The 24,321-nt window shown below is 42.4% G+C and overlaps 1 protein-coding gene, 1 long non-coding RNA gene and 1 other non-coding gene across 4 annotated transcripts in view; 1 reads left to right on the forward strand and 2 right to left on the reverse strand.

Moving 5' to 3' along the window:
• Positions 1 to 24,321, reverse strand: part of LOC130540681 (uncharacterized) — a 169,711-nt gene that overhangs the window by 76,149 nt on the left and 69,241 nt on the right. For both annotated transcript variants that reach the window (XM_057299508.2, XM_057299509.1), the window contains one exon: positions 13,766 to 13,883. In XM_057299508.2, coding sequence (XP_057155491.1) covers positions 13,766 to 13,883 — 118 coding nt within the window. The remainder of the gene's footprint in view (positions 1 to 13,765; positions 13,884 to 24,321) is intronic.
• LOC112436857 (U4 spliceosomal RNA) lies at positions 7,575 to 7,715 on the reverse strand. Its single transcript, XR_003025533.1, has one exon. It is a non-coding gene; the product is annotated as a U4 spliceosomal RNA (small nuclear RNA).
• LOC117975304 (uncharacterized) lies at positions 10,359 to 13,545 on the forward strand. Its single transcript, XR_004665543.2, has 3 exons — positions 10,359 to 10,497; positions 11,097 to 11,186; positions 12,134 to 13,545. It is a non-coding gene; the product is annotated as an uncharacterized LOC117975304 (long non-coding RNA).

Consider the following 24,321-nt stretch of genomic DNA (forward strand, 5'->3'; position numbering starts at 1 on the left):
ATTGAAATAATAATTAAACTGACTGCTTTGGTTTACATGCGTCTCCCAAATTTCATTTGCTGGAAACTTAATCCTCAGATTCATATGTTGATGGAATTTGGAGGAGGGACCTTTCAAAAGTAATTAGGATTAGACATGCTCATCAGGGTAGGACCCCTGTGATGGGACTGCTGGCTTTATAAAAAGAGGAAAAGAGACCTGAGCTGGCACACTCTTGCCCTTCACCATGTGATGCCCTCTGCCATGTTATGACACAGCAAGAAGGCTTTCACCAGATGCCAGCACCATGATTTTGGACTTCCCAGCCTCCAGAACTGTGAACTAAATAAAATTTTCTTTAGCATTACCTAATCTGTGGCATTCTGTTATAGTAACAGAAAATGGACCAAGACACTGACTTTTTTCCTTGTTTTTCAATCTCACTCCTTTTCACTATTAAATTTTGGCTGCCATGTTTTAGCTGAGAATTAATCCTCCTCAAAATTAAAATTTTATTAGAAAGCACAGATAAATCCACAACCACCATCAAAGTTTCATGGGATTTTGTGTATTCTTCTGAAGATTCTGCAGAAATTTTGCACAAAACAAGAATGTGTACTTTGTGGGACACATTTTTTAAAACCTATCTAAACCCTGACTTTCTATATACTCTAATAGCAATACCAGTAAGATCATTTTACATTCATGGTCATTCTAACCTGGCTGTTCTCCTTATCAAACATGTGACCTGGATGAGGCACCTCACCCATTTGAGATTTGGTTTGTTTGCCTTTAAAATGAAAATAATAATTAAGCTTCCATTTAAGGACAAGTTCAAAGCAAAAGGTGAATTGGGCCTATGTTTCTGAGTAATGCTGAAAATGCTCTAGTTTTCCAGAACCTTGGTACCTTGGCCATACTCTCTCCTTAGCACACCCCCACTCCTGCTCCACTTAAAAACAAGTCATGCTTTTTGTTGTTTTTTGATGCTTATTCCCCTCTGCCTGAAATTCCCCAACTTCTCTATCTCAAGTTGATCACTCCTTCACTCCTTACTCTGTTTCATGACAGCTTATCTCATCATATTATATTATATTTATTTATGTCACTAGTTCTCCTAAATAGATAGTTTGTTCCTTGGGGTGGCAAGAAGGTCTTATTCATCCCTGTATCCTTAGCCCCTAGCAAATTTCCTGGCATAAAATATGCATTGACTGAATAAATGAATGTATGACAATGCATAAAAAGTCTAGTAGAAACATGCCAATTATGGGGAGACTAAAAATTCTAATAGTATATATCAAGGAATCACTATGTTTATTAACTATTGGTTTTGTATCCATTCAAATATCATGAGCAATTTTAATTAATGGTAGAATGTGCAAAGATGAGAACTTCTTTTAACCAGATTCATTCTATGTAAAGTCACCCTCTGCCTCTTATTCTTCACTTCTCTTACTTCCATCACAGGAATAATCACAATTTATAACAATTTCCTCTTATTGTTGCTATTTTTCTCCTCTAGAAGTTCTTGATTTTGTCTGTCTTGATCATGGCTGAGGCACAGTCCCAGTACGCTGTAGGTGTCCAAAAAATATTTGTTCAGGGCCAGGCACAGTGGCTCACACCTGTAATCCCAGCATTTTGGGAGGCAGAGGTGGGTGAATTGCTTGAGCTCAGGAGTTCGAGACCAGCCTAGGCAACACAGTGAAATTACATCTCTGAAAAAACACAAAAATTAGCTGGGTATGGTGGTGTGTGCCTGCAGTCCCAGCTAGTCAGGAAGCTGAGATGGGAGGATTGCTTGAGCCCAGGAGGCGTAGGTTGCAGTGAGCCGAGATCATACCACTGCACTCCAGCCTGGGTGATAGATCCCAACTCTATCTAAAAAATAAAAATTAAAAAATAAAAAAATTAAAAAAAATTATTCAGGAAATGAGTGAAACCACCAAGTATGGAAGCAAATCTCTTATAGAATCTCTCCATGCCATCAACTACTTGTATTAAATTCCCAAGATGATTAAGGGAAGTCAGAATTTCAGCCTTTTGGGGGAAGCTAAAGAGGCACAATAAATAGCACTCTCTTCTCCTTTCTGAACAAATTGAGTAGTAAAGCAATGGGGCTGTAGTTAGAGGATCAAAATTTTACCTTTAATCAAGCTGAAATCAAAAAACTTGGTAAGTGGCCCCATCATACTCAATCTCAGAATTGTATAAACTCGACCTCAAATCTCAGCAGTCTCTCTCTGTTTGAGGGTAGAGGAGCTAATTTTTTCCTTAAAAATTATGGAGTAGGAGAGCAGAGGAGAACACAGGTTTCCTGGACAGCTCATCCCAAGAACAAGGGCAGCAAGATGTGGGTCCCAAATGCACAGTTCGTGAGTCCATGCTCGCTGATCAGAGGCAGCACTTCACCTCCCACAGACAGAGGGAGGGAGGAAACCAAGAGACCAGTAAACTAGTGAGGCTCCCAGTCTCTCCAGTGGAATAAAACATCAAGACTGGAGTTTCCCTTCTCCCACCCCCACCTTGCCTTGACTTCAGATACACCTATTTTCAGATGCTGTCTGTAGAGAGCCTGAATTTGGCCGCGTGCATTAAGCCCACCAGGCCAATATTAATGATTACAGGAGAAAACATCACTCTCATGTCAACAAAATAAACAGAGGTTCAGGCAGCCTAAATAATTTAGCCTTTTTTCATCAGTATTGGAATGCACAATACTATTGGCCAGTAATATAACTATGAAAAAAAATAAAAACCCTAGGAAATAATGCTTTCTATCACTTTCATTGATCTATCTTCGGTTGTGTGGCTTTCTCTAAAGCTTCCCAGCCAGCTTGCTCCCTGATTTGGCCCAAATCACTCCCAAGCCACTGAGCTTCTGGTGAAGGTAGTAGGAACCTTGCCTTGGTCAGCAGAGGCCACACAGAATAGCCCTTTCTTAAATATTCAAGATCCTCTGTCTGAAGTTGTTCTTTTCCTGGATGGTCAAAGATCCTGAGGAATTCTCTGACAGCAGTTCTCTCTGGCTGGCAAAGCAAGATAGAGGAAGACAGGAGAAGTGCAAGGAAGACACCCTTAACATTCTTCAAAAATACTTCTTCAAGATGCCATGAGGAGAGGCATTTTCCCCAGATCTTCCAGCCTACGAGGAGGGTGCAGAGCTTCTATGGAGGGGTTAAAAATAATTTTATCACTTGGATAAAACAGAGAGAAAAATCCAAATGTAAATGTTTGAAGATGTGGTCTTTTCAGGTGCCTTCCTTTTGAACTCGAAGGAGAAAAAGTAAAGGGGGAGAAAGGCCCTTAAAACCACTATGTAGTTTTGCTTTTTTTTTTCTACTTTGCTTTTCCCTTGTGTAGAACAAACTCTTAGGTTACATCCCAGCCTAGAATAAATCTTCTGGGCTGAATGATAAATCAGGGATTGTAATGGAAATCACTATTGACCTTTAAAAGGGCACTGTCTTTATATTTTCACACTGTGCTGTTTGAAATGTCGACTCAGAATCAGGAAAATAATATACCATCGATTTCTCTCCATACCTCTTATAACAGAGCTTGAAATTGACCTAGAATGCATTGGTATGGGTTTTCTCATTACGGTTGTCAACATCATCGGAAATGGTGATTAATGATTCAGTCTTGGGAACAGTGTTGTTAGACCTTGTAATTACTGTGTGAATCGTGTCCAAGCAGCAACTAGCTTACCCTATTTATACCACCCCCCAGAAGTGGGTGTATTTTAACCTTCATGTGGTAAAACTTCATGGTTCTCGATTAAAAGCCTCTACTAGATGGGAATATCATTTCCTCACGTTGTTTATCTTGGTTACCGTCTTCTCCTTGTCCATTACTCCTTTTTTTATTTCTCTTTCCATTTCTCAATGTGCCACGTTTCTCTGCTAATTCAGTATAGTTTTTCATTCTTCTTTTTCTTTTTTTTTTGAGACGGAATCTCGCTCTGTCACCCAGGCTGGAGTGCAGTGGCGCGATCTCAGCTCACTGCAAGCTCCGCCTCCCGGGTTCACGCCATTATCCTGCCTCAGCCTCCTGAGTAGCTGGGACTACAGGCGCCCGCCACCACACCCGGCTATTTTTTTGTATTTTTAGTAGAGACGGGGTTTCACCGTGTTAGCCAGGACGGTCTCTATCTCCTGACCTCGTGATCCGCCTGCCTCAGCCTCCCAAAGTGCTGGGATTACAGGCGTGAGCCACCGCACCCAGCCTCTTCTTTTTCTTTCTAATTTACCTATTTTCCTTCCAATTTCAAAATCTCTTTCCCTCTAATTTATCTTTTTTGTATTTTATCCTTTTTCTGTCTGATTTATATATTCCATCTCTCGTTCACTCCAGAAGGACCTTTTAAAGCCATCCAGATTCTCTTAGCCTTGCCTCTTCTGACTGACAATATGGAAGGTCTTTTCCTTTCTGGCCTTTATCCTCACATGTGCTGGCCCATGCAGGATGGCCAAGCCACTCACTGCCATCCTTCCACCAGCTCTCCTTTGGATCTTGTGAGGAAAGCATAGTGAAGTACCATTGAGAGGTGTCCACAGACTTTCAATTAAACTTGGAAGCTGACAGCACGACCTCTCTTCGTTTTAAAAATAGCTAGGAAGATATGGTTAATATTTTCTCTGTTAAAAGAATTTTAAATGGCTTTTAAATGATGTGGCCTTCCATTGAGTTTTTCTTAGGGACCAGTTGTAACCACTCTGCAGAAGCAGGAGGGACCGCCACTCGAAATTTGGTCTGGATGTCAAGACTGATAAAGCCACACGTATACCAAAAGAATATGAAAAGGTTTATTATCTACGTAATTTAGGCTTTTCTGGGGAGAGCATGGCAGGCCTTGCAAACAGGTCGCAAACGGCTTGAGAACACAAGCAAAGGGACTGGGGCCAGGGTGAGGGTTCCCACAAGCTGGCAGGGGCCAGCAAAGAAGAAAAGCTCACCTGCATTCAGATGAGGTAGTTGGCCACCCACAAGACATAATTTGAACAGCACAGGTAGTACTCCCTTGCCTAAAAAGTGTTCTGCCTCAGGAGTGCCAATGAGCCAGACACACTCAATAAGCCCTCCTTCAAATTCAGAGATCAAAGATACCCATAACATTCAGAATAACTCTGAAGAAAAAGCATATTTTATGGACCTAGATCCAAGTCCCTTTTTTGCCAATTTTGTGACTTTGAGAAATGCGCTCATTTCAGAGGCTCAGGTTCTGCATCTGTACAATGGGGATAAATAATACCTATTCCATTTCATCAATTCTAAAATGCATTCTTCCTCTCATTTTAGTGTCTCTGAAAACTGGATACAATTCAAGGACTTCTTATAAATGTAATTGTTGGGTTTTTTTCTTGATGGCACATAAAATCACAATGGTGTTTCTTATAATTGATGGCATCTTAGATTATATCAAATACAATACTTCATAGGGCTGTTGTGAAGAAAGAAAAAGAAAATACAAAAGCATTTCATTCATTATAATGCTAAATAAATGTTTTATATACACCTTTGGGCCTTAGTTTTTCTTATCTGTAAATTGGGAGTAATAATAATACTGACTGCATGGGGTTGTTGTGAGGGTCAAGTGAGTGAATACATGTCCAGTGTTCAAAACTATGCCTGAACCAGAGTAGGAGGACTTAGTCTTATCATTAGTCCAGGACCTTCTGTGACTCATTTGAAGACATGTTGGCCATTGATTCATCCCCCAAACCCTGAATGTTTGGTGGGTGTCAGCAGGGTTCTAGAGTCATCCTGACTCTGCCACTTACTCTGAGCAATTTCTGTAGTTTTATACAGATACCTCTTCTGCATCCATGATACGAGAAGAATAATTGCACCTACTTTGCAAAGTGCAGATGAGCATTAAATGGGTCAGTCCATGGAGAGAGCCTAGTACAGTGCCTGGCAAGTGAGAACCCTCAAAAAATGCTAGTTATTTTTAGCATGAGATTCTGCTTTAAAGAAGCATCTGGTCTAGCTAGCCCAGAAACAGAAAATTATAACACCACAAGCTAGGGGTGGCCACTCTTCACACACTGCCCTTGTGTAAGCCCCATCAATGCCCTCAAGTCAAAGACCCTCCAGGAACGCATCTGATGTGAAACAGAATTGGGTTTGCTTTTCATGGTGAGATCCGCTCACACCATGAGGATCCATGAAGTGTCTCAGAAAGAGGGTATTAGAAAGGGCTTGTTATGGGAGTGTTGGCTGATTTCAGCTGAATCAGTATGTTAGCTGATTTCAGGGAGCACTCAAGGAACTGGGGGATCTGTGCGGGATGGAAGCTGTCAGATATAACATACAGAAATTTAATGATTATCTTCATTTTTATTTAGTGGGCAGGAGGATAGAAGTAGAGCTAGAGTTGGCCAGGCGCGGTGGCTCACACCTGCAATCCCATGTAATCCCAGCACTTTGGGAGGCCGAGGCAGGTGGATCACAAGGTCAGAAGTTCGAGACCAGCCTGGCCAACATGATGAAACCTTGTCTCTACTAAAAAAAAAATAAAAATAAAAATACAAAAACTAGCCAGGCATGGTGGCATGCACCTGTATTCCCAGCTACTCGGGAGGCTAGGCAGGAGACTCGCTTGAACCCAGGAGGCGGAGGTTGCAGTGAGCTGAGATCGTGCCACTGCACTCCATCTCAAAAAAAAAAAAAAAAAAAAGAGGTAGGGATAGAGTTATGATTGAAGAAGAAGCAGTAGTCACTCCCATTAGCCAGGAGAGGGGGGTATTTGGTCATTTTTGCAGTTATACAGTGTCTGTTTTTATCTCTGTTCAGGCATAATTACAGAGTTGTCTTGTTTTTGTCTTGTTCCATCACATCCTTGAAAGTCCTCATCTGATATGAACATTCTGCCTGTGTTCACCAAGGCAACAGCATGACCCAACTGGTAGCAAATAAGCCAGCAATTAGCTATCAGCTGTAGGGTGACCAACCATCCCAGATTGTCGGGGACTGAGAGGCTTCCCAGGATACAGGACTTTTCACTCTAAAATGGGGAAAGTCCCAGGCCAACAGGACTGAAGTCAGTCACCAAGCTGCCAGGGCTTTCTTTTTCTCTCTCAGCCTTCACCTTTTTAATAACATGTCCTATGAATTACCCAATTTATACTTTTCTATATTGACTCATTTGTCTGCATATGAGGATGTGCTTTAGAGGCAGACAAGTCCCATCTCTATCACTTACTAGCCATGTGACCTTGAGCAATTTGCTCAATGTCTCTGAGTCTTGGTTTCCTCCTCCTTAAAATGAGGCTGGTGCATACTCTATGCAAAGCCTTACTTGAGATAATGGCATCCTCAGCAATGCCTTGGAGGTCATAGATGCTCCATTAATGTTACTCCTGTCCTCCCCAAATCCCATCTCTACCCCATTCCTTATCAGCTTTGCATCATTTCGTGCAAAGGCCTTGAATCTACAGTGACATCTCTGAACCTTATTTTTATAGCTCTTAGCACAGCTCTAGGTGCCTAAAAACACTTAAAAATTAATGTAAAGGATGTTATCTCTGCTCCTTTTTCTGTTCTTCAGTTCCTCCCCTTATTTCCTTCCTTTTTTTTTTTTCGGTTCAATTTCAATACAGACTGCAAAAATTGCCCATGCCGACTATATTTTAAATCATCATGGCAGGGTATTGGGAAATGTTTTCAACTAGCCATAATTGGGCCTCGGATAAACCTCATGGGCTACCATACTGCCACTGTGCAAAGCTACCATTATTTCTTATACTTTTCTATCCCCTTTTCCTGCAGGAAATTCAGACCTGTAAGTAACAACGATTGTAATAAACTACATTTCTAGACCCCTTTGTAGCTTATAAAATGCTTTTGACAAAAGAAAAAAAAGAACCTGAGAGGCAAGTACTATTACTCTCCTGTTTACAGATTAGCAAACTGAGGCTTAGAGAAGCCATGTGCCTGATTCAAAATCAGAAGACTAGTAATGAATGAGAACCAATGCTTTGAGTCTCTGCTCTGCTCTAAAACAGCTTTCCTCAGATACTCAAACCCGGATGTCAATACATCCCCATGCTTCACACACCAAGGGTCATGGATCAGGCCTCTTGACCAGATGTTGCTATTGAGACAAGCAGCTGTCATTTGTAATATCCTGCGCTGTCCCCCAGGGTCCATGGCTCAGTTTCACTTTAAATCCAGCCACGGCTCTTGCCAGACCAATGAGAAACTCCCATTTGAGGTGGAACCACTGAAATCTGATTCAGAGCTCTCTTCTAGTTCTTCCTCTGACTGTCAATTCAGCTTAAGCCCTGGCAGCTGGACTTAGTCGGGGCTGGATAACTCTAACTTCCCTTGACTTGCCATCTCCTTCCCCATTGCCCAAAGAAGGAATGCCAAATGGACTCACACTTGTCGCCCTTTGGAATCCCTTACGTGTCATTGCCTAAGCAGAAATTACAAATAAGGCTTTGGTATTTAATTCAGACCAGTACCAAAATATTTCCCTGTCTGGAGTTCTTCCATGAAGAAAGCATTTATAGTATGCAGATGGTGGGGGCGTGGGCCTGCAGGCGGCCCAGGAATGCAAGTCAACAGCCTTGAGTCTTACTAGAAGAGGGGTGTGGACACCAGGCGCCTTTCCAGGGTAACCCAAGTAGGTGGAGTTTGTGGTAAGGCAGAAAAAGGCTAGGACTTGGGGCCAGCAGAGCCAGGTTTAAATGCTAGTTCCCATGCTGACAGGGTGAGTTGCACATGGTGAGTTGCTGCATGCTAAGCATTCAGTCTCTCCTAAGCTCTTCTTCGTAAAAACAAAGCAATGCCTGTCCTGCCCTTCTCTTTAGGGTGGTCTCAAGGTAATGGACATAAAAGCACTTTAGAAACTGGAAATCGCCAGACAAGTATAGGCTGTTAATATTACAGTGCAATGTCTACAGTCTGTGATAAATTTTTCAGGCAGATTCACTATGCATTCCAATTCTCTTTGGTCTTTGTTTTTCTTCCAGTTCCCTTAATCTGTCTCCCTGCACAAGCTCAAAGTTGCTGAAGAATAGGTCTGCGTTTGTTTCATATTTCACACACTTCTTCAAGCAGTATTCCAACTCAAAAAGATAGTCTGAGGAAGCTTAAGTGATTGAAAGGAGAAGGAAAACACTTGGCTCAAAATATGATTTTTGGTTTTTGTTTCTCTAGTCTAGAGGAAAATTTTAGATTTTGATTTGGAGGAGAAAAAACAGAAAAGTTAGAGAAATTGAAGCCAGGCGTGGTGGCTGATGCATGTAATCCCAGCACTTTGGAGGTGTAAGGAACATGGCTGTGCTGCAGCCAAGCAGGCATAGGGCAGCAGGCATAGACCGAGGAAAACAGCCTAGAAGACTCAGCAGGATTGGGGCGCACGCACACACTCCCATGTCTCATATAATCATAGCCATGTAGACACAACATAGAGAAGCTCCCCACCTGGCTCTCAGCCACTATTGCCTGTGTAGGTATAAATGTAACACTGACCCTGTGAGGGGCTGCTGAATAAAGCTATGTCTCAACTACCTGCTGTCTCTCGAGTGTTCTTCCAGCTCCCTGCCCCACATCCACTCACTCCCCTCAGCCCTCAGCTGGGGCTGGAACCTGACCCTGAGCACGACAATTGGCGAAGTCGGCAGGATGAGGTGAGTGAGTCTTCAGCCTTTGAGAATCCCAGGTCTGCTATGTGGCCGCAGCATGGGCTGTGGTACCCAGTGGCAGAGGTGCTGCTTGGATGGGCCCCAGTGGAAATATGGGAGGCAGTAACGGGTCTCCTGCGAGTGTGGAGAAGGCACTGAAGCAGCTGGAAGCTCACAGCACCAAGAAGGAATGCACCTTCGCTGGCGGAGTCGGATGAGCATTTCTGACTGCACTAGGCAGAGTACATGCTCAGTCCCACAGGTAAGGGACCTCCCGGCACAAGCCACGTGCCTGGGGGCCCAAGTGCACAGCTTAGACCAGGACCTGGGGGTGGGGGACCTGCAGGCACAAGCAGGGTGCTTGGAGGCCCAGATAAACAGCCTGGAGCAGGAGTTAGCAATGGCTGTTAGTGCGATCTTCAGCCAGTCATCCCAGTCAGACACTTCTGTTGGGTCTGATGCTAAGGAGGAGGGGGCTCCTCCACTGCGGGCTCGCCCTGTGATCCGTCAGAAGGTAGAACATGAGGAGCCGATGGCACCCCAGGGGAGAGCCCAGGACCCCCCACAACAGTGGTGGAACACACTTCTTATACTGCTTATACCCCCACTGAGTTGCAGGAGTTGAGTAAACAGTGTTGGCAGCGCCCAGGGGAGCCCCTGCCAGCCTGGCTACTCCGTTTTTGGTATGAGGGGGCTGATAGCATTTCTTGCTCTGCCTCGGAGATGGAGAAGCTGGCCTCTATTACAGCTCATTCCTCCCTTCGTCAGACACTGCAGCTGTGCCAATCATTGGCACACGGGCAAGATGTGGACATTAATAGAGTGGCTGATGGCAGCCATATGGACTGTTTGGAATGATGCCAGAGAGATACCAAAAATTGTGAGTAAATGGCAATCATATTCTGATTTGGTGCAAGTACTCTGGGAGATGGGCAGGTGACAGGCTATGTTTTATCTGAATATCCAGGGGCCAGAACATTTTACCTCCCACATGAGGGATCTTGTGCTGGGCTCAGCGTCCCCGAGTGCTTTTGGCTAGAGTGCTTTTAGCACCCCCATATATGGGGCACCGCATATATGAAGTGACTACTGGCTGAGGTAGTAGACACAACACAGAGAAGCTCCCCACCTGGCTCTCAGCTACTATTGTTTGTGTAGGGTATAAATGTAACGCTGACCCTGTGAGGGGCTGCTGAATTGGCTTGTAGGCCATCGGCCCATTTGGGGCTAAGCGATGTGGCAAGACCTCTGGGAAATAGGTCATCAGAAAGATGTAACTATTATGTGTCAGGTCATGTGCCTTTGGCCACCCCCTGTAATGTTGAGGCGGATGCCTTAGCCAAGGTCTGATGGTTAGAGTCGGCACCTATACAAGATGTAGCTTTGTGGCTACACAGGAAACTGGGACAGTTTCTGAACTGATGTACTGAACTGATGTAACAGGTCAGTAGGTACTGGGGTCTGTCTTTGCCTTCGCAGGACACTTTGGAGGCCTGCCGGAAGTGCCAGGCATGCGCCCAGGCATACCCCAGACGGAGACAGCTGCCCACTGTAACACAGCGAGTGACGGTAGGATGGATGCCCTTGACCAGATGGCAAATAGATTACATTGGGCCACTTCCAAAAGCGCAGGGCTACACATATGCACTGACGGCTGTAGACACAGCCTCTGGCTTGTTGTTTGCCTACCCTTGCAGGGTGGCTAACCAGCAACACACCATTTGAACCCTGCAATACTTATGTGCTCTATATGGCCAACCCCTGGCCGTTGAAAGTGATAGGGGAACAAGTTTCACTGGACAGCAGGTATAACAGTAGGCACTACAGATGGACATATGATGGGTGTTTCATGTTCCTTATAACCCACAAGCCACTGATTGAGCGATATAATGGACTCTTGAAGAACGGGTTACGGTAGCATGTTACTCCCCCATCTTTGCGGGGCTGGAGTTCAAGGTTGGACCTGGTGCTTCAAATTTTGAATGAGTTGCCACGGAAAGGCGGCCCAGCCCTGGTGGAGGCACTGTTACACCAGGCCGCCATGCCCGTCCATCTATACACATCTAGGATGACCTCCTCCGGCCAAGTATGGGGACAAATAATAATCTATTGTTGCCTGCCCCAGTGCTCCTGAAGACAGGGGAACAGAAATCCTGGTGTCAGCCATGGAACCTCCAAGCCCTTAGGGGAGGGCCTGCGGTATGACTTACATGTTACTCCTTGGGTATTTAATGTGTAGCCTCTACGATTGACCATCATAGGGGAACAGCCAGGGAAGGGACCCTCCTCGGGGGGATATATGTACTGTCTGTGTGGCCTGTTGTGAGCTCTCCTGTGACTTTGGCACAAGTACAAGACCCAAAACAACCACGGGGAGCTGAGAAGGTGTGGTTTCATCACCCAGGGCAGAAGCCCTTGGTGGCTGCATCGTTATCCAGAGATGAAAAGTTAGCCTGTATGTTGCCTGAGGGACGTGACTTGCCCTGTTAGTTCCTGTGCCTGTTTTGTCATTCCAGTGGTAGATTGGTGGCTCCAACAGCATCGTAGACTGGGCCCACACCTACGCTGAGGTGACCAATGTCTCCAACTGTTGGATCTGCACCGCCCTTCCAGCAGCAGCTGCAGACAGCTGGCCCTGGCATGTGCATCCAGCTTCTGTGAAGAACCGGACATAGCTAGAGACTTGAGGTCCCACAGACAATGCGTGGGATGCAACACAGTGGGCTTTGGATGGGGGCATCGCAAACCCCATGGCGAGCCTGCCCCCTGGCTGATTCGCAGTGTCCATGATGAATGGGGCTGGTTAATGGGAAACACATAGTGCCCCCATTGCAGGTACCATGATGTATAGAGAAGCACTGGGGTAATGTCACTGTAGGATGGTTGCCTGCTGAGGTTTGTGCAAATAAAACATGTGTCACCACACCAAGGGTGTGGAGGAACAAGCGACCTTACCAAGGCCGGGCCCCCATGGACTTTGTGCCCCCTGGGAATTTATGGGTCTGTGGGGACACAGGATGGCCAAATCTGCCAGCCAATTGGACTGGACGTTGTACCTGGGGGTGGCCTTATGTGCCTGCCATCATGCTTCCCACATTGCCTAGTCGCCCACATAATTGGGAGGCACTGCATTCCCACTTTTTCTGAGTGCAGGGCACCCCCTGGTGGTTTTATCCCTTAGCAATACTTATCCCTGGAGCAGGTGTCATTACTTTGGAAAAGCAGGTTACAGCCTTTGCAGAGCACACAGCTGGGGCCCTGAATTACACCCAAGTTGCTCTCCTTTTGTTAACTAATGAAGTTGACCAGGTCAGGAAGGTGGTGCTGCAAAACACGATGGCCTTAGACATAGCCTTAGACATGCAAGGACATAGGTGGCCCCTGTGCCTTGTAGGGACACAATGTTGTACATTTATCCCTGAAAACCACTGGAATGTAATGGCAGCTTTGCAAGGGGTGTCATAGGAGATTAAGGCAATTGAGCACCTTACTGATGACCCCCTGCAGAGATGGTGGGCGTCTTTTGGGCTCTGGCCTATGTTGGGCTCTCATAATCATAAGTAGCATAGCAGGATACTCCTGGTAGGTTGTTGCTCTCTGTGTGGTTGCTGTGGCCTATGGGTCCAGGGTACTGCCATATGTGCACAGGTCCCCACCAAGAGGATCCCCTTGGCCTAGAGGATGGAGTGTAAGGAACATGGCTGTGCTGCAGCCAAGCAGGCATAGGGCAGCAGGCATAGGCCAAGGTAAACAGCCTAAATGACTCAGAGGGATTAGGGTGCACGCGCACACTCCCATGTCTCATACAATCATAGCCATGTAGACACAACATAGAGAAGCTCCCCACCTGGCTCTCAGTCACTAATGTCTGTGTAGGTATAAATGTAACACTGACCCTGTGAGGGGCTGCTGAATAAAGCCATGTCTCATCTACCTGCTGTCTCTTGAGTGTTCTTCCACTTTCCTGCCCACATCCACCCATACCCCTCAGCCCTCAGCTGGGGCTGGAACCTGGCCCTGAGCATGACAGAGAGGCTGAGGCAGGAGGATTACTTTAACCCAGGAGATGGAGACCAGCCTGCGCAATATAGTGAGACCCTGCCTCTACAAATAATAAAAAAAAATTAGCCAGGCATGGTGGCACATACCTGTGGTCCCAGCTATTCAAGAGGCTGAGGTAGAAGAATTGCTTGAGTCCAGGAGTCCAAGGCTGCAGTGAGCCGTGGTCATGCCATTGCACTGCAGCCTGGGCAACAGAGTGAGACCCTGTCTCAAAAAGAAAGAGACAAGTTGAGAATTAAAAAGGAAAATTACATCTCACATTTAAGAACGATTGAAAAGAGGTTACATTTATAAAGTTAATTGATAGAGTCAAGTAGGAGTTGTGAATTTGCAGCATGAAGAGATAAAATTGTCAAGGCAATATTCCAAGTACTTATGTATCTTTGTTAAGCAAAGATACATTTACTTATCACTACTCAAGTCATAATTGCACAACTCAAGTACATTATCATCTCTATCTAGAGCTTTGTCCAGGGAAAAAGAGATTCTCAGAAAACAGGACTCAACTGTGCTTCACCACATCTTGACAACATTATTATTTTACCCACACAGGGGTTAATATGTGTTCTGGAAACTGACCATATTCTTTATAAGTAATCCACAAAAAACTGAGACAAGGAAGGTTCAGAAATATATTTCTGAATATTGCCCTTCCCATATGGCCCTGCTTCGGTTCATATAACTCCATGTTATATGTTTGCAGCAGAATCTTTTGTTTTAAGACCTTCCACTGCAACAAGGCAATTTATAGACAAGCCTGTCTGTGAACAGGTGACGGGCTGGACACGGACTAGCCATATAGCATGAAACCCTTCTGCAACACTAACCACCTCACATATAATGGAATTTGGATTTGGCAGTTAAATCTTGGACTCATTCCAGAAGATTTAGTTCAGGAAATACCACAGGTTCTCACAACCGTGCAGCAGCTTCACTTTCAAGGCCAGACGGGGTTTAGTGTCAGGAATGCAGACACGGGGTGTCAGAAAATTTCCAGACGGCCACCAGATGGCCTCACTGTTCAGAACCACATTATACTGTATGTTTAAGTTACAGTTTTAGTCCTTGAAGCCAGATGATGGGCCCAGATGTATATTTTAAAGGTTGCTATTAAAATCATAATCATCAAGTGACAGATTTTTTTGTTATTCACTAGGTTTTTAAGCTAGTTTACCAATAACAATGCGAGTGTCTAATTTCTAGAATCTCCAGGGGAAGGAAATAGAATATTACACATTTTTTACTCTAATCTTAGAGCCAAAATATTTCCTGTACAATGTTACATACTTTTGTTGAGTTTCCTTGGAATCTGGATGACATTATTGACCATAGTGATCAATCTACTATTTAATGAGTGTATTTTTTTAAAAGTGATATGCTGAAAGTCCTTTAAACATATTATAAATTGTTTCTGCAAAAGGTTGCAATTAGTTTTAGACTAACAGACAAGATGAGAATATCCATCACCTGTATTTCATCATCATTCAGTATATCTTTTTTTTTTTTTTTTTTTTTTTTTGAGATGGAGTCTCACTCTGTCACCCAGGCTGGAGGGCAATGGCACGATACTGACTCACTACAACCTCTGCCTCCTAGGTTCAAGCAACTCTCCTGCCTCAGCCTCCGAAGTAGCTGAGATTACAGGTGCCTGCCACCGCACCCAGCTAAGTTTTCTATTTTCAGTAGAGACGGGGTTTCACCATGTTGACCAGGCTGGTCTCGAACTCCTGATCTCAGGTGATCCACCTGCCTCGGCCTCCCAAAATGCTGGGATTACAAGCGTGAGCCACTGCGCCTGCCCCAGTATATCATTTTTTTTAATATTTATTTTGTGTACAATATTCCCTAGGGTTTGGGTGAAATCTCATATCACATGCTATGAGCTAGGGAATCAGCTTAATTGGAAAAAGAAGAAATTTTCAAGGCCAGGTTCAGCTTGACAAAAGCCCCCCACAGTTGATCCTGTAATCTATAAAGAGGCATACCAGGGATGTTGGCTGGCTCTTCCTTCTTCTATGATAAGCATGAGAGAACAGCCTTATCAGTATACCAAGCAGTGTGGTTTAGGGTTGCCTGCTATTTACAAGAGTTATTTAGAATGCCAGACACTCAGCACCTAGGGATTCTGGAGCCTGTAGGATGTTTCAGCCCATTGCCAACACACCCTCGGCAGGGAATGAAAGCACCAGTTACATGAGAAGACGAGCTTGGGCACTGCCCCTCCAACTGAGAGAAGGGCAAGACCCCGAGTCCTAATTACCCTTTGGCCAGGCCACCCAGATAAGCTCACTGGGTTATGTGGGACAATTATACTCCCTGCATAAAATTTAGCCATTTGATTAAGCAAAAAGCAGAAATAAACATTTTTACTTTCATTTCTTTGATTACTAACTTATATGCGCTTTTTTACATTTTTATTGACCAGTTGTATTCTTTCAGTGATCGATTTATACACTTTGCGCACTTTTCTTTGGAGATATTAATATTTTACTCTTTAATTCATAAAATAATTATTATATAGAATGTCTTTTAATCCAATAAGATCATCATGTAGTTTTTCTTGTTAGATCTATTGATAACAAATTTTGCATTAATATAGAGAATATTTGTTGATTGTTTCCTCAGTATCCACACTCGCCCCTTCCCTGTAGTATCCTAATGCTTGTTTGGGGATCCAAGTGGTACCAGAAAAGTTGATTAGACCCCCAACTCCAGGTGGGACATAGACCTTGACCAACCAAGTCATGGCCCTCACCAACACGGTTGGTACAAGCGTGAGCTTGTGACCCAAATCATTCTAATCAGGGGAAATCTCAAGATTCTTGCTATAAATGCTGACACAGAGAGACAATCCCTACTTCTTGCTAAATAAAAATATTGAAGCACACAACCTCAGAAGCCACTGGCAGCCAACCTGGGGACTCGGTTTAGGATGAAAGTCATAGCAAAGAAGACAGGGCAGATAATAAATAGTTTTTGGCATAATATTATGGAGCTACCAGATCAAGCCTCACCTGAGGGGACCCTACGACTGGATATTTTAGTTCCATGAAGCCAAGAAGATATACTGAGCAGTACACACTGGAATAGCCATCCCTGTCATCCATGGGTGACATCATTCTTTTTTTTTTTTTAATTTTATTTTAAGTTCCGGGGTACATGTGCAGGATGTGCAGGTTTGATACACAGGTAAATGTGTGCCATCCCCTAGGTATTAAGCCCGTCATGCATTAGCTATGTTTCCTGATGCCCTTCTCTCACCCCTCCCCCTCCCCCGACAGGCCCCAGTGTGTGTTGTTCCCCTCCCTATGTCCACGTATTCTCATTGTTCAGCTCCCATTTATAAGTGAGAACATGCAGTATTTGGTTTTCTATTCCTGCATTAGTTTGCTGAGGATAATGGCTTCCAGCTTCATCCACGTCCCTGCAAAGGACATAATCTCGTTCCTTTTTATGGTTGCATAGTATTCCATGGTACACATGTACCACATTTTCTTTATACAGTCTATCACTGATGGGCATTTGGGTTGATTCCATGTCTTTGCTATTGTGAATAGTGCTGCAATGAACATACATGTGCATGTATCTTTATAACAGAATGATTTATATTCACATCATTCTTATTACTCAGATGCCTACTCTAATTGGTTAATACCTATGCTGTAGTGGCTGTTAAATATTTTTAATATCATCCTTATATGTACCAGGAATTATCCTTTATTATTAAGCTAGTTTGAGTAAGGTTTGGCTTTTGGGTTTTGTTGTGTTTTTTTCTTTTTCATCTACAGCATATTCAGTAGTACCTCTAAGACACCGATTTTTTCAAAGTTTAATAGAAGCTTTCATTAGGCTGGGGCTGGTGGCTCACACTTGTAATCCCAGCACTTGGGGAGGCTGAAGTGAGAGAATTGCTTGAGGCCAGGAATTCAAGACAAGCCTGGGCAACATAGTAAGACCCCATCTCTACAAAAAAATTTCAAAATTATCCAGGTGTGGTACTGTGCACCTGTAGTCCTAGCTACTTCGGAGGCTGAAGGAGGAGAATCACTTGAACCCAAGAGTTGGAGGTTACAGAGGGCTATGATTGTGCCACTGCACTACAGCCTGGGCAACAGAGTGAGAGCTTGCCTCAAAAAATAAAAATAATAACAATAGCAGCCGGGCGCAGTGGATCACGCCTGTAATCCTAACACTTTGGGAGGCCAAGGCGGGCGGATCACGAGGTCAGGAGTTCAAGACCAGCCTGGCCAATATGGTGAAACTCCGTCTGTACTAAAAATACAAAAACTAGCCGGGCAATGTGGCACATGCCTGTAATCCCAGCTACTTGGGAGGTTGAGGCAGAAGAATCGCTTGAACCTGGGAGGTGGAGGTTGCAGTGAGCCGAGATCATGCCACTGCACTCCAGCCTGGGTGACCAAGTGAGACTCCGTCTCAAAAAAAGAATAATAATAATAACAATAGCTAACATTTTTACTGAGTAATTACCATGTGTCTAGACACTATTCTAAGTTTTATAGATGTTAACACCCCTAAAACTATTACCATCCCCGTTTTAGAGATAAGAAAATTAAGGCACAGAAAGGTTAAATAATTTGTTCAAAGCTTAACATCTAGAAGAGCTGGGATTTGAACTCAAGAATTCTGGCTCCAGAAGCCATGCTTTTATTCACTATACTATAACACTCTGCTCTGAAAGATGCTTGACAAAGTGAGGAATCATTAAAAATACACATACTTTAAAAATTTTGTTCTAACTTAAAACATGTAAGACAACATTGATTTGCCAAGTTGGGGGAAGGATTATTACAGATTGAGTATCTCTTATCCAAAATGCTTGGGACCAAAATTCCAAAATTTTGGATTTTGGAACTTTTTGGATATTGGAATATCTGCAAACATATAATGGCATACCTTGATGATGGGACCCCAGTCTAAACACAAGCTTAGTTTATATTTCTTGCTATAAATGCTGACACAAAGACAATCCTTATTTCTTGCTAAATAAAAATATTGAAGCGCATGACCTCCTTCTTTTAATCTATATGTATACTTTACACACATAACCTGATGATAATTTTATACAATATTTTAAATAACGTTGTGTATGAAACAAAGTTTATGTTAAGTACTTATGCATGGAATTTTCCATTTGTATCATCATGTTGACACTCAAAAATTTCAAATTTTGGAGCATTTCAGATTTCAAATTTTCAGATTAGAAATGCTCAACCTGACCGAGCGCAGTGGTTACGCCTCTAATCCCAGCAGTTTGGGAGGCCAAGGTGTGCAGATTACCTGAGGTCAGGAGTTCGAGACCAGCCTGGCCTACATGGTGAAATCCTATCTCTACTAAAAATACAAAAATTAGCCAGACATAGTGGTGGGCCCCTGTAATCCCAGCTACTTGGGAGGCTGAGGCAGGAGAATTGCTTGAACCTCAGAGGTGGAGGCTGCAGTGAGCCAAGACTGCACCATTGCACTACAGCTGGACAACAAGAGCAAAATTTCGTCTCAAAAAAATAAATAAATAAAGGAATGTTCAACCTGTATTCTTTGTTTCCACTTCTTCCTGGGCACATGGTGAAACCACATTCCCCATCTTGCCTGCAGTTAGCTATAACCACATGCCTAAGTTATAGCCCTTGAAATGTGAACCCAAGTGATGTGATCACTTCCTAGGCTTGACCCACCCATGAGAACTTCGACATGGTAGACTTCGTGCTTTCTTTCCTTCTGTGGCTTAATGCATTAGAGCATGGCCACCTTGGAAGCCATATGTTGAAAATGTCAGAGCCAAAAGGTAGAAGTAGCCTGATGCCTATCCACCAGGAACCCATTTTAGATTTGATGTAACTAAGAAAAGTGCTAATTGTATTAAGCCATTGAGATTTAGGGGTTTGTCTAGTATAACCAAAACTAGCATTGTCCTAACTAGTTTTGAAACTAACTAATAACTTTTCTTTGAGTATCAGTTTCCTAATTAGAATTCTATATAATCTTTCTTACCTAAATGAAACCCCTAATGCATTGTTATTTCCGATTTAGCTTCTTTAAAGAAAATAATTTCAACTTGCTCTTAAAATAAGTACAGGATTCGCTGGGCGTGGTGGCTTATGTCTGTAATCTCAGCTCTTTGGGAGGCTGAGGCAGGTGGATCACGAGGTCAAGAGATCGAGACCATCCTGGCTAACACGGTGAAACCCCGTCTCTACTAAACATACAAAAAATTAGTCATATATGGTGGCACGCGCCTGTAGTCTCAGCCACTCAGGAGGCTGAGGCAGGAGAATTGCTTGAACCTGGGAGGCAGAGGTTGCAGTGAGCCGAGATCACGCCACTGCACTCCAGCCTGGGTGACAGAGCAAGACTCTGTCTCAGGAAAAAAAAAAAAAAATGTACAGGATTCTAGAGTTTTGTGACTTCTTCCCAAATTTTACAGTTGTCTCATTCTCACCTAATTTAATTTTTAATGGATCACTTGTATTGAGTTCATCTGATACATTCAATTTAGTTTTCATAGGAACAATTCTTTTTCCATGTTCGTATTTCATCAGTTTACATAAATATTTAATTAGATTCCATAAATATATTAACAAATACAATTGACATAAACTTGTTTGGAAACCTATTATTATAGGAACTGAACTGCCAGGGAACATGAGGGCAAATTAGCCATAAGGATTCATCCTTCTGTGGACAGAAGTCAATGTTTTATAGACAAAATGATGAACTTTTCTTAATCTGGTGAATCAGTTAAGTAGAGATTGATCAACTGAATATAATTGAGTTTAATTTTCTTATTTTTTTCCATTACAAATTTCTCATATGTATTTGCACATAAAATTGTTCTATAGTTTGATATTTTTGTTTTTTATATATCAGGTCCAAATGGTGAGGCTGTGCTAACTGTATAGATTGAATTTGTTGGTATCATTTATTTCTATGTAATTAACAGAGCATAAGATTTATATGTTTCTTGAAGAAACAAAATAATTAGATCTGGGAATCTCTCTGTGAGGTAATTATTTTATAATTTCTTTCAGGGTTGTTTTTCTATTCAGATTGTCGCTTCTTGAGTCAATTTTATTAATATGTTTTCTCAGAAAACCATCTACTTCATTCGGGAGATTTTCAAATGTATTAGCATTAAGTCAAGCGTAACATTCTCTTCTAAATTATTTAATTATGGAAATTGTCTTAGTCTGTTTGTGTTGCTATAATGAAATACTTGAGAGTGGGTAACTTGAAAAGAGGTTTATTTTGCTCATGGTTCTGCAGGCTGGACAGTTCAAGGGCATAGCTTCTGGCAAGGCTTTCAGTGCTGCATTGTAACATGGTGAAGAAGGTCAAAAGGGAAGCAAACATGTGAAGACACAAACCTGAAGGACATCCTAGCTTTATAACAACCCACTCTCTCGGGAACTAATCCATTCCAGCGGGAACGAAAAACTAATCAGTCTCACCTGTGTGAGAACTCACTCACTACCTCGAAAAGGAAACCAAGCCATTCATGAGGGAGCCACCCCATGAATCAAACACTTTCCAATAGGCCCACCTCCAAACATTGCCACCCAAGGGACAAAATTTCAACATGAGTTTTGGTGATGACAAACAAACCACATTCAAACCATAGCAGAAATGCTTAAGCATACATGTAAGTGGTTAGAATAGTATAATGAACACCCAAGCACCCATTACCAGCTTCAAAAGTAATCATCATTTTCACCAATACTCCTTCGCCTATTTCCCTATTACTTTTTTAAGCACAGCACTGTGATTTAAAACAAACTCCAGACTTCCTGTTACTCACCCATATGCATTTCAATAATTCTCACAGAAAAGAACTTTTTTATATAAAAGTTTAACCTTTTCTATGTCTAAAATTTTACCTCATTTTTAATTTTTTGTTTTTTCTCTTCTATTTTTCCCAAGATTTTCTTAAAGACATTGGTTTCTCAGAGTCTTCTCTTGCATTAATATCAACTCTGCAGTGCTTCTGTTTTCAGTGATTTCTGTTAATTTAATATTTCATTCTTACTACTGCTCTCCTTAGGTTGGTTCAGTTTGTTTTTCTCGGGTTGAGTGCTTGCTTGTTAAATAATGAATTCCAGCTGGGGGCGGTGGCTCACACCTGTAATGCCAGCACTTTGGGAGGCCAAGGTGGGCGGATCACTTGAGGTCAGGAGTTCGAGACCAGCCTGGCCAATATGGTGAAACTCCGTCTCTACTAAAAATATATAAATTATGTGGGCATGGCGGCATGCACTTGTAATCCCAACTACAAAGGACACCGAGGCAGGAGAATCACTTGAACCCAGGAGGTGGAGGTTGCAGCGAGCCAAGATCGTGCACTGCACTCCAGCCTGGGTGACAGAGTGAGACTTCATGCCAGAAAAAAAGAAATACAATAATAATCAATTTGCTTCTGAACACACCTTCAGCCTCATCCCTTATGATGTTCTCATATTCCATGTTTTCCAAATACTCTATAATTGTGGTTTTTAATTTCTACTTTAAACCGTAAATTATTTAAATTGTTGCTTCTCTTTCCTTTTTTCTCATTTCTAAGTGCATGTAAGGTTTTTTAAATGTTTATATTAATTTTGTAGTATTTATTTCCCTTTGCCCACTCCCATGTCCTAGCATTTATTATTATTATATCACATATAATAATGCTACATTATTATAAAAATATATTTTTTGAAACAGGTTTTTACTCTGTTGCCCAGGCTGGGGTGCAGTGATGTGATTGCAGCTCACAGTAGCCTCAACCTCCTGGGCTCAAAGTATCCTCCCACTTCAGCCCCCTGAGTAGCTGGGACTATAGATACACGCCACCATGCCCAGCTAATTTCTTAATTTTTTTCTAAAGATGGGGTCTTATTATGTTGCCCAGGCTGGTCTCAAACTTCTGGCCTCAAGCGATCCTCCTGCCTCAGCTTCCCAAAGTGCTAGGATTACAGAAGTGAGCCATCACACCCAGCCAAAAATTATTTTATTTATTTATTTATTTATTTATTGAGATGGAGTCTTGCTCGTTGCCCAGGTTAGAGTACAGTGGCATGATCTCAACTCACTGCAACCTCCACCTCCCGGGTTCAAGTGATTCTCCTGCCTCAGCCTCTCGAGTGGGGGGGGGATTACAGGAACGTGCCACCATGTTCAGCTAATTTTTTGTATTTTTAGTAGAGACAGGGTTTCACCATGTTGTCCAGCCTGGTCTCAAACTCCTGACCTCAAGTGATTCGCCCACCTCAGCCTTCCAAAGTGCTGGGGTTACAGGCATGAGCTACCGTGCCCGGCTTATTATTTGCTAAATCAGCAGGAGAACTAAAGCAATAGATTCTAGATCTGTGCTGTTCAATACAGGAGCCAAATGTAACTACTGAATACAGTTGACCCTTGAACAACACAGGTTTAAACTGTGCAGGTCCATCTATACACGGATTTTTTTCTGCCTCTGCCACCTCTGAGACAGCAAGACCAACCTCTCCTCTTTCTCCTCCTCCTCAGCCTCCTCAACATGAAAAGGATGAGGATGAAGACCTTTATGATGATGTACTTCCACTTATGAAGAATACATATAATCTTCTTTATAATTTTTAATAACATTTTCTTTTCTTTTTTCTCTAGCTTTTTCTATTGTAAGAATTATGGTATATAATACATATAACATACAAAATATGTGTGAATCAACAGTATGTTAGCAGTAAGGCTTCTGGTCAACAGCAGGCTACTAGTAGTTAGGTTTGGGATAGTCAAAAGTTATACATGAATATTCAACTATGTGAGGGGTCAGCACCCCAGCCCCATATTGTTCAAGGGTCAACTTGAAATGTGCCTAGTCTCAAATGAGATATGGTTTAGTATGAAACAAAAAAGAAGGTGCTAAATCTCAATAATACTTTAATATTGACAACATTTGGAAATGATAATATTTTAGATATAATGGGGTAAATAAAATATATTATTGAAATTAAAGCCAAACAAGCACACTACAAAAAAAGAAAATTACAGGCCAATATTCCTGATGAACATTGTTGCAAAAATTCTCAACAAAATATTAGCAAACCAAATTTAACAACACATTACAAGAATCATTCACCATGACAAATGGGATTTAATCCTGAGATGCAAGGATGATTAAACATATGCAAATTAATAAATGTGATATTCCATATTAACAAAGTAAAGAATATATAACATATCATTTTAACAGATGCAAAATAAAAGGCATTTGGCAAATTTCAACCTCTTTTATGATAAAAAAAACTCTCAGCCGATTAGGTATAGAGAAAATGTACCTCAACTCAATAAAGGCCATATGGGAGAACGCATAGCTAACTAACATCATACTTAGTGGTTAGAAAACTTTTTTAAAAATAAAATAAAATAACAGTGAAAAATTGAAACCTTTTTCTCCAAGATCAGGGACAAGAAAAGGATGCCCATTTCCACCACTTCTTTTCAACATAGTACTGGAAGTCCTAGCCAGAGCAATTAGGCAAGAAAAAGAAATAAAAGGAATCCTAATAGGAAAGGAAGAAGTGAAATTGTATCTGTTTGCTGGCAACATAATCTTATATATAGAAAATCCTAAAGATGCCATCAAAAAAGCTGTTGGAACAGATAAATGAAT

The sequence above is a fragment of the Pan paniscus genome, chromosome 10 (assembly GCF_029289425.2).
Source record: "Pan paniscus chromosome 10, NHGRI_mPanPan1-v2.0_pri, whole genome shotgun sequence".
In the NCBI taxonomy this organism is placed as follows: domain Eukaryota; kingdom Metazoa; phylum Chordata; class Mammalia; order Primates; family Hominidae; genus Pan; species Pan paniscus.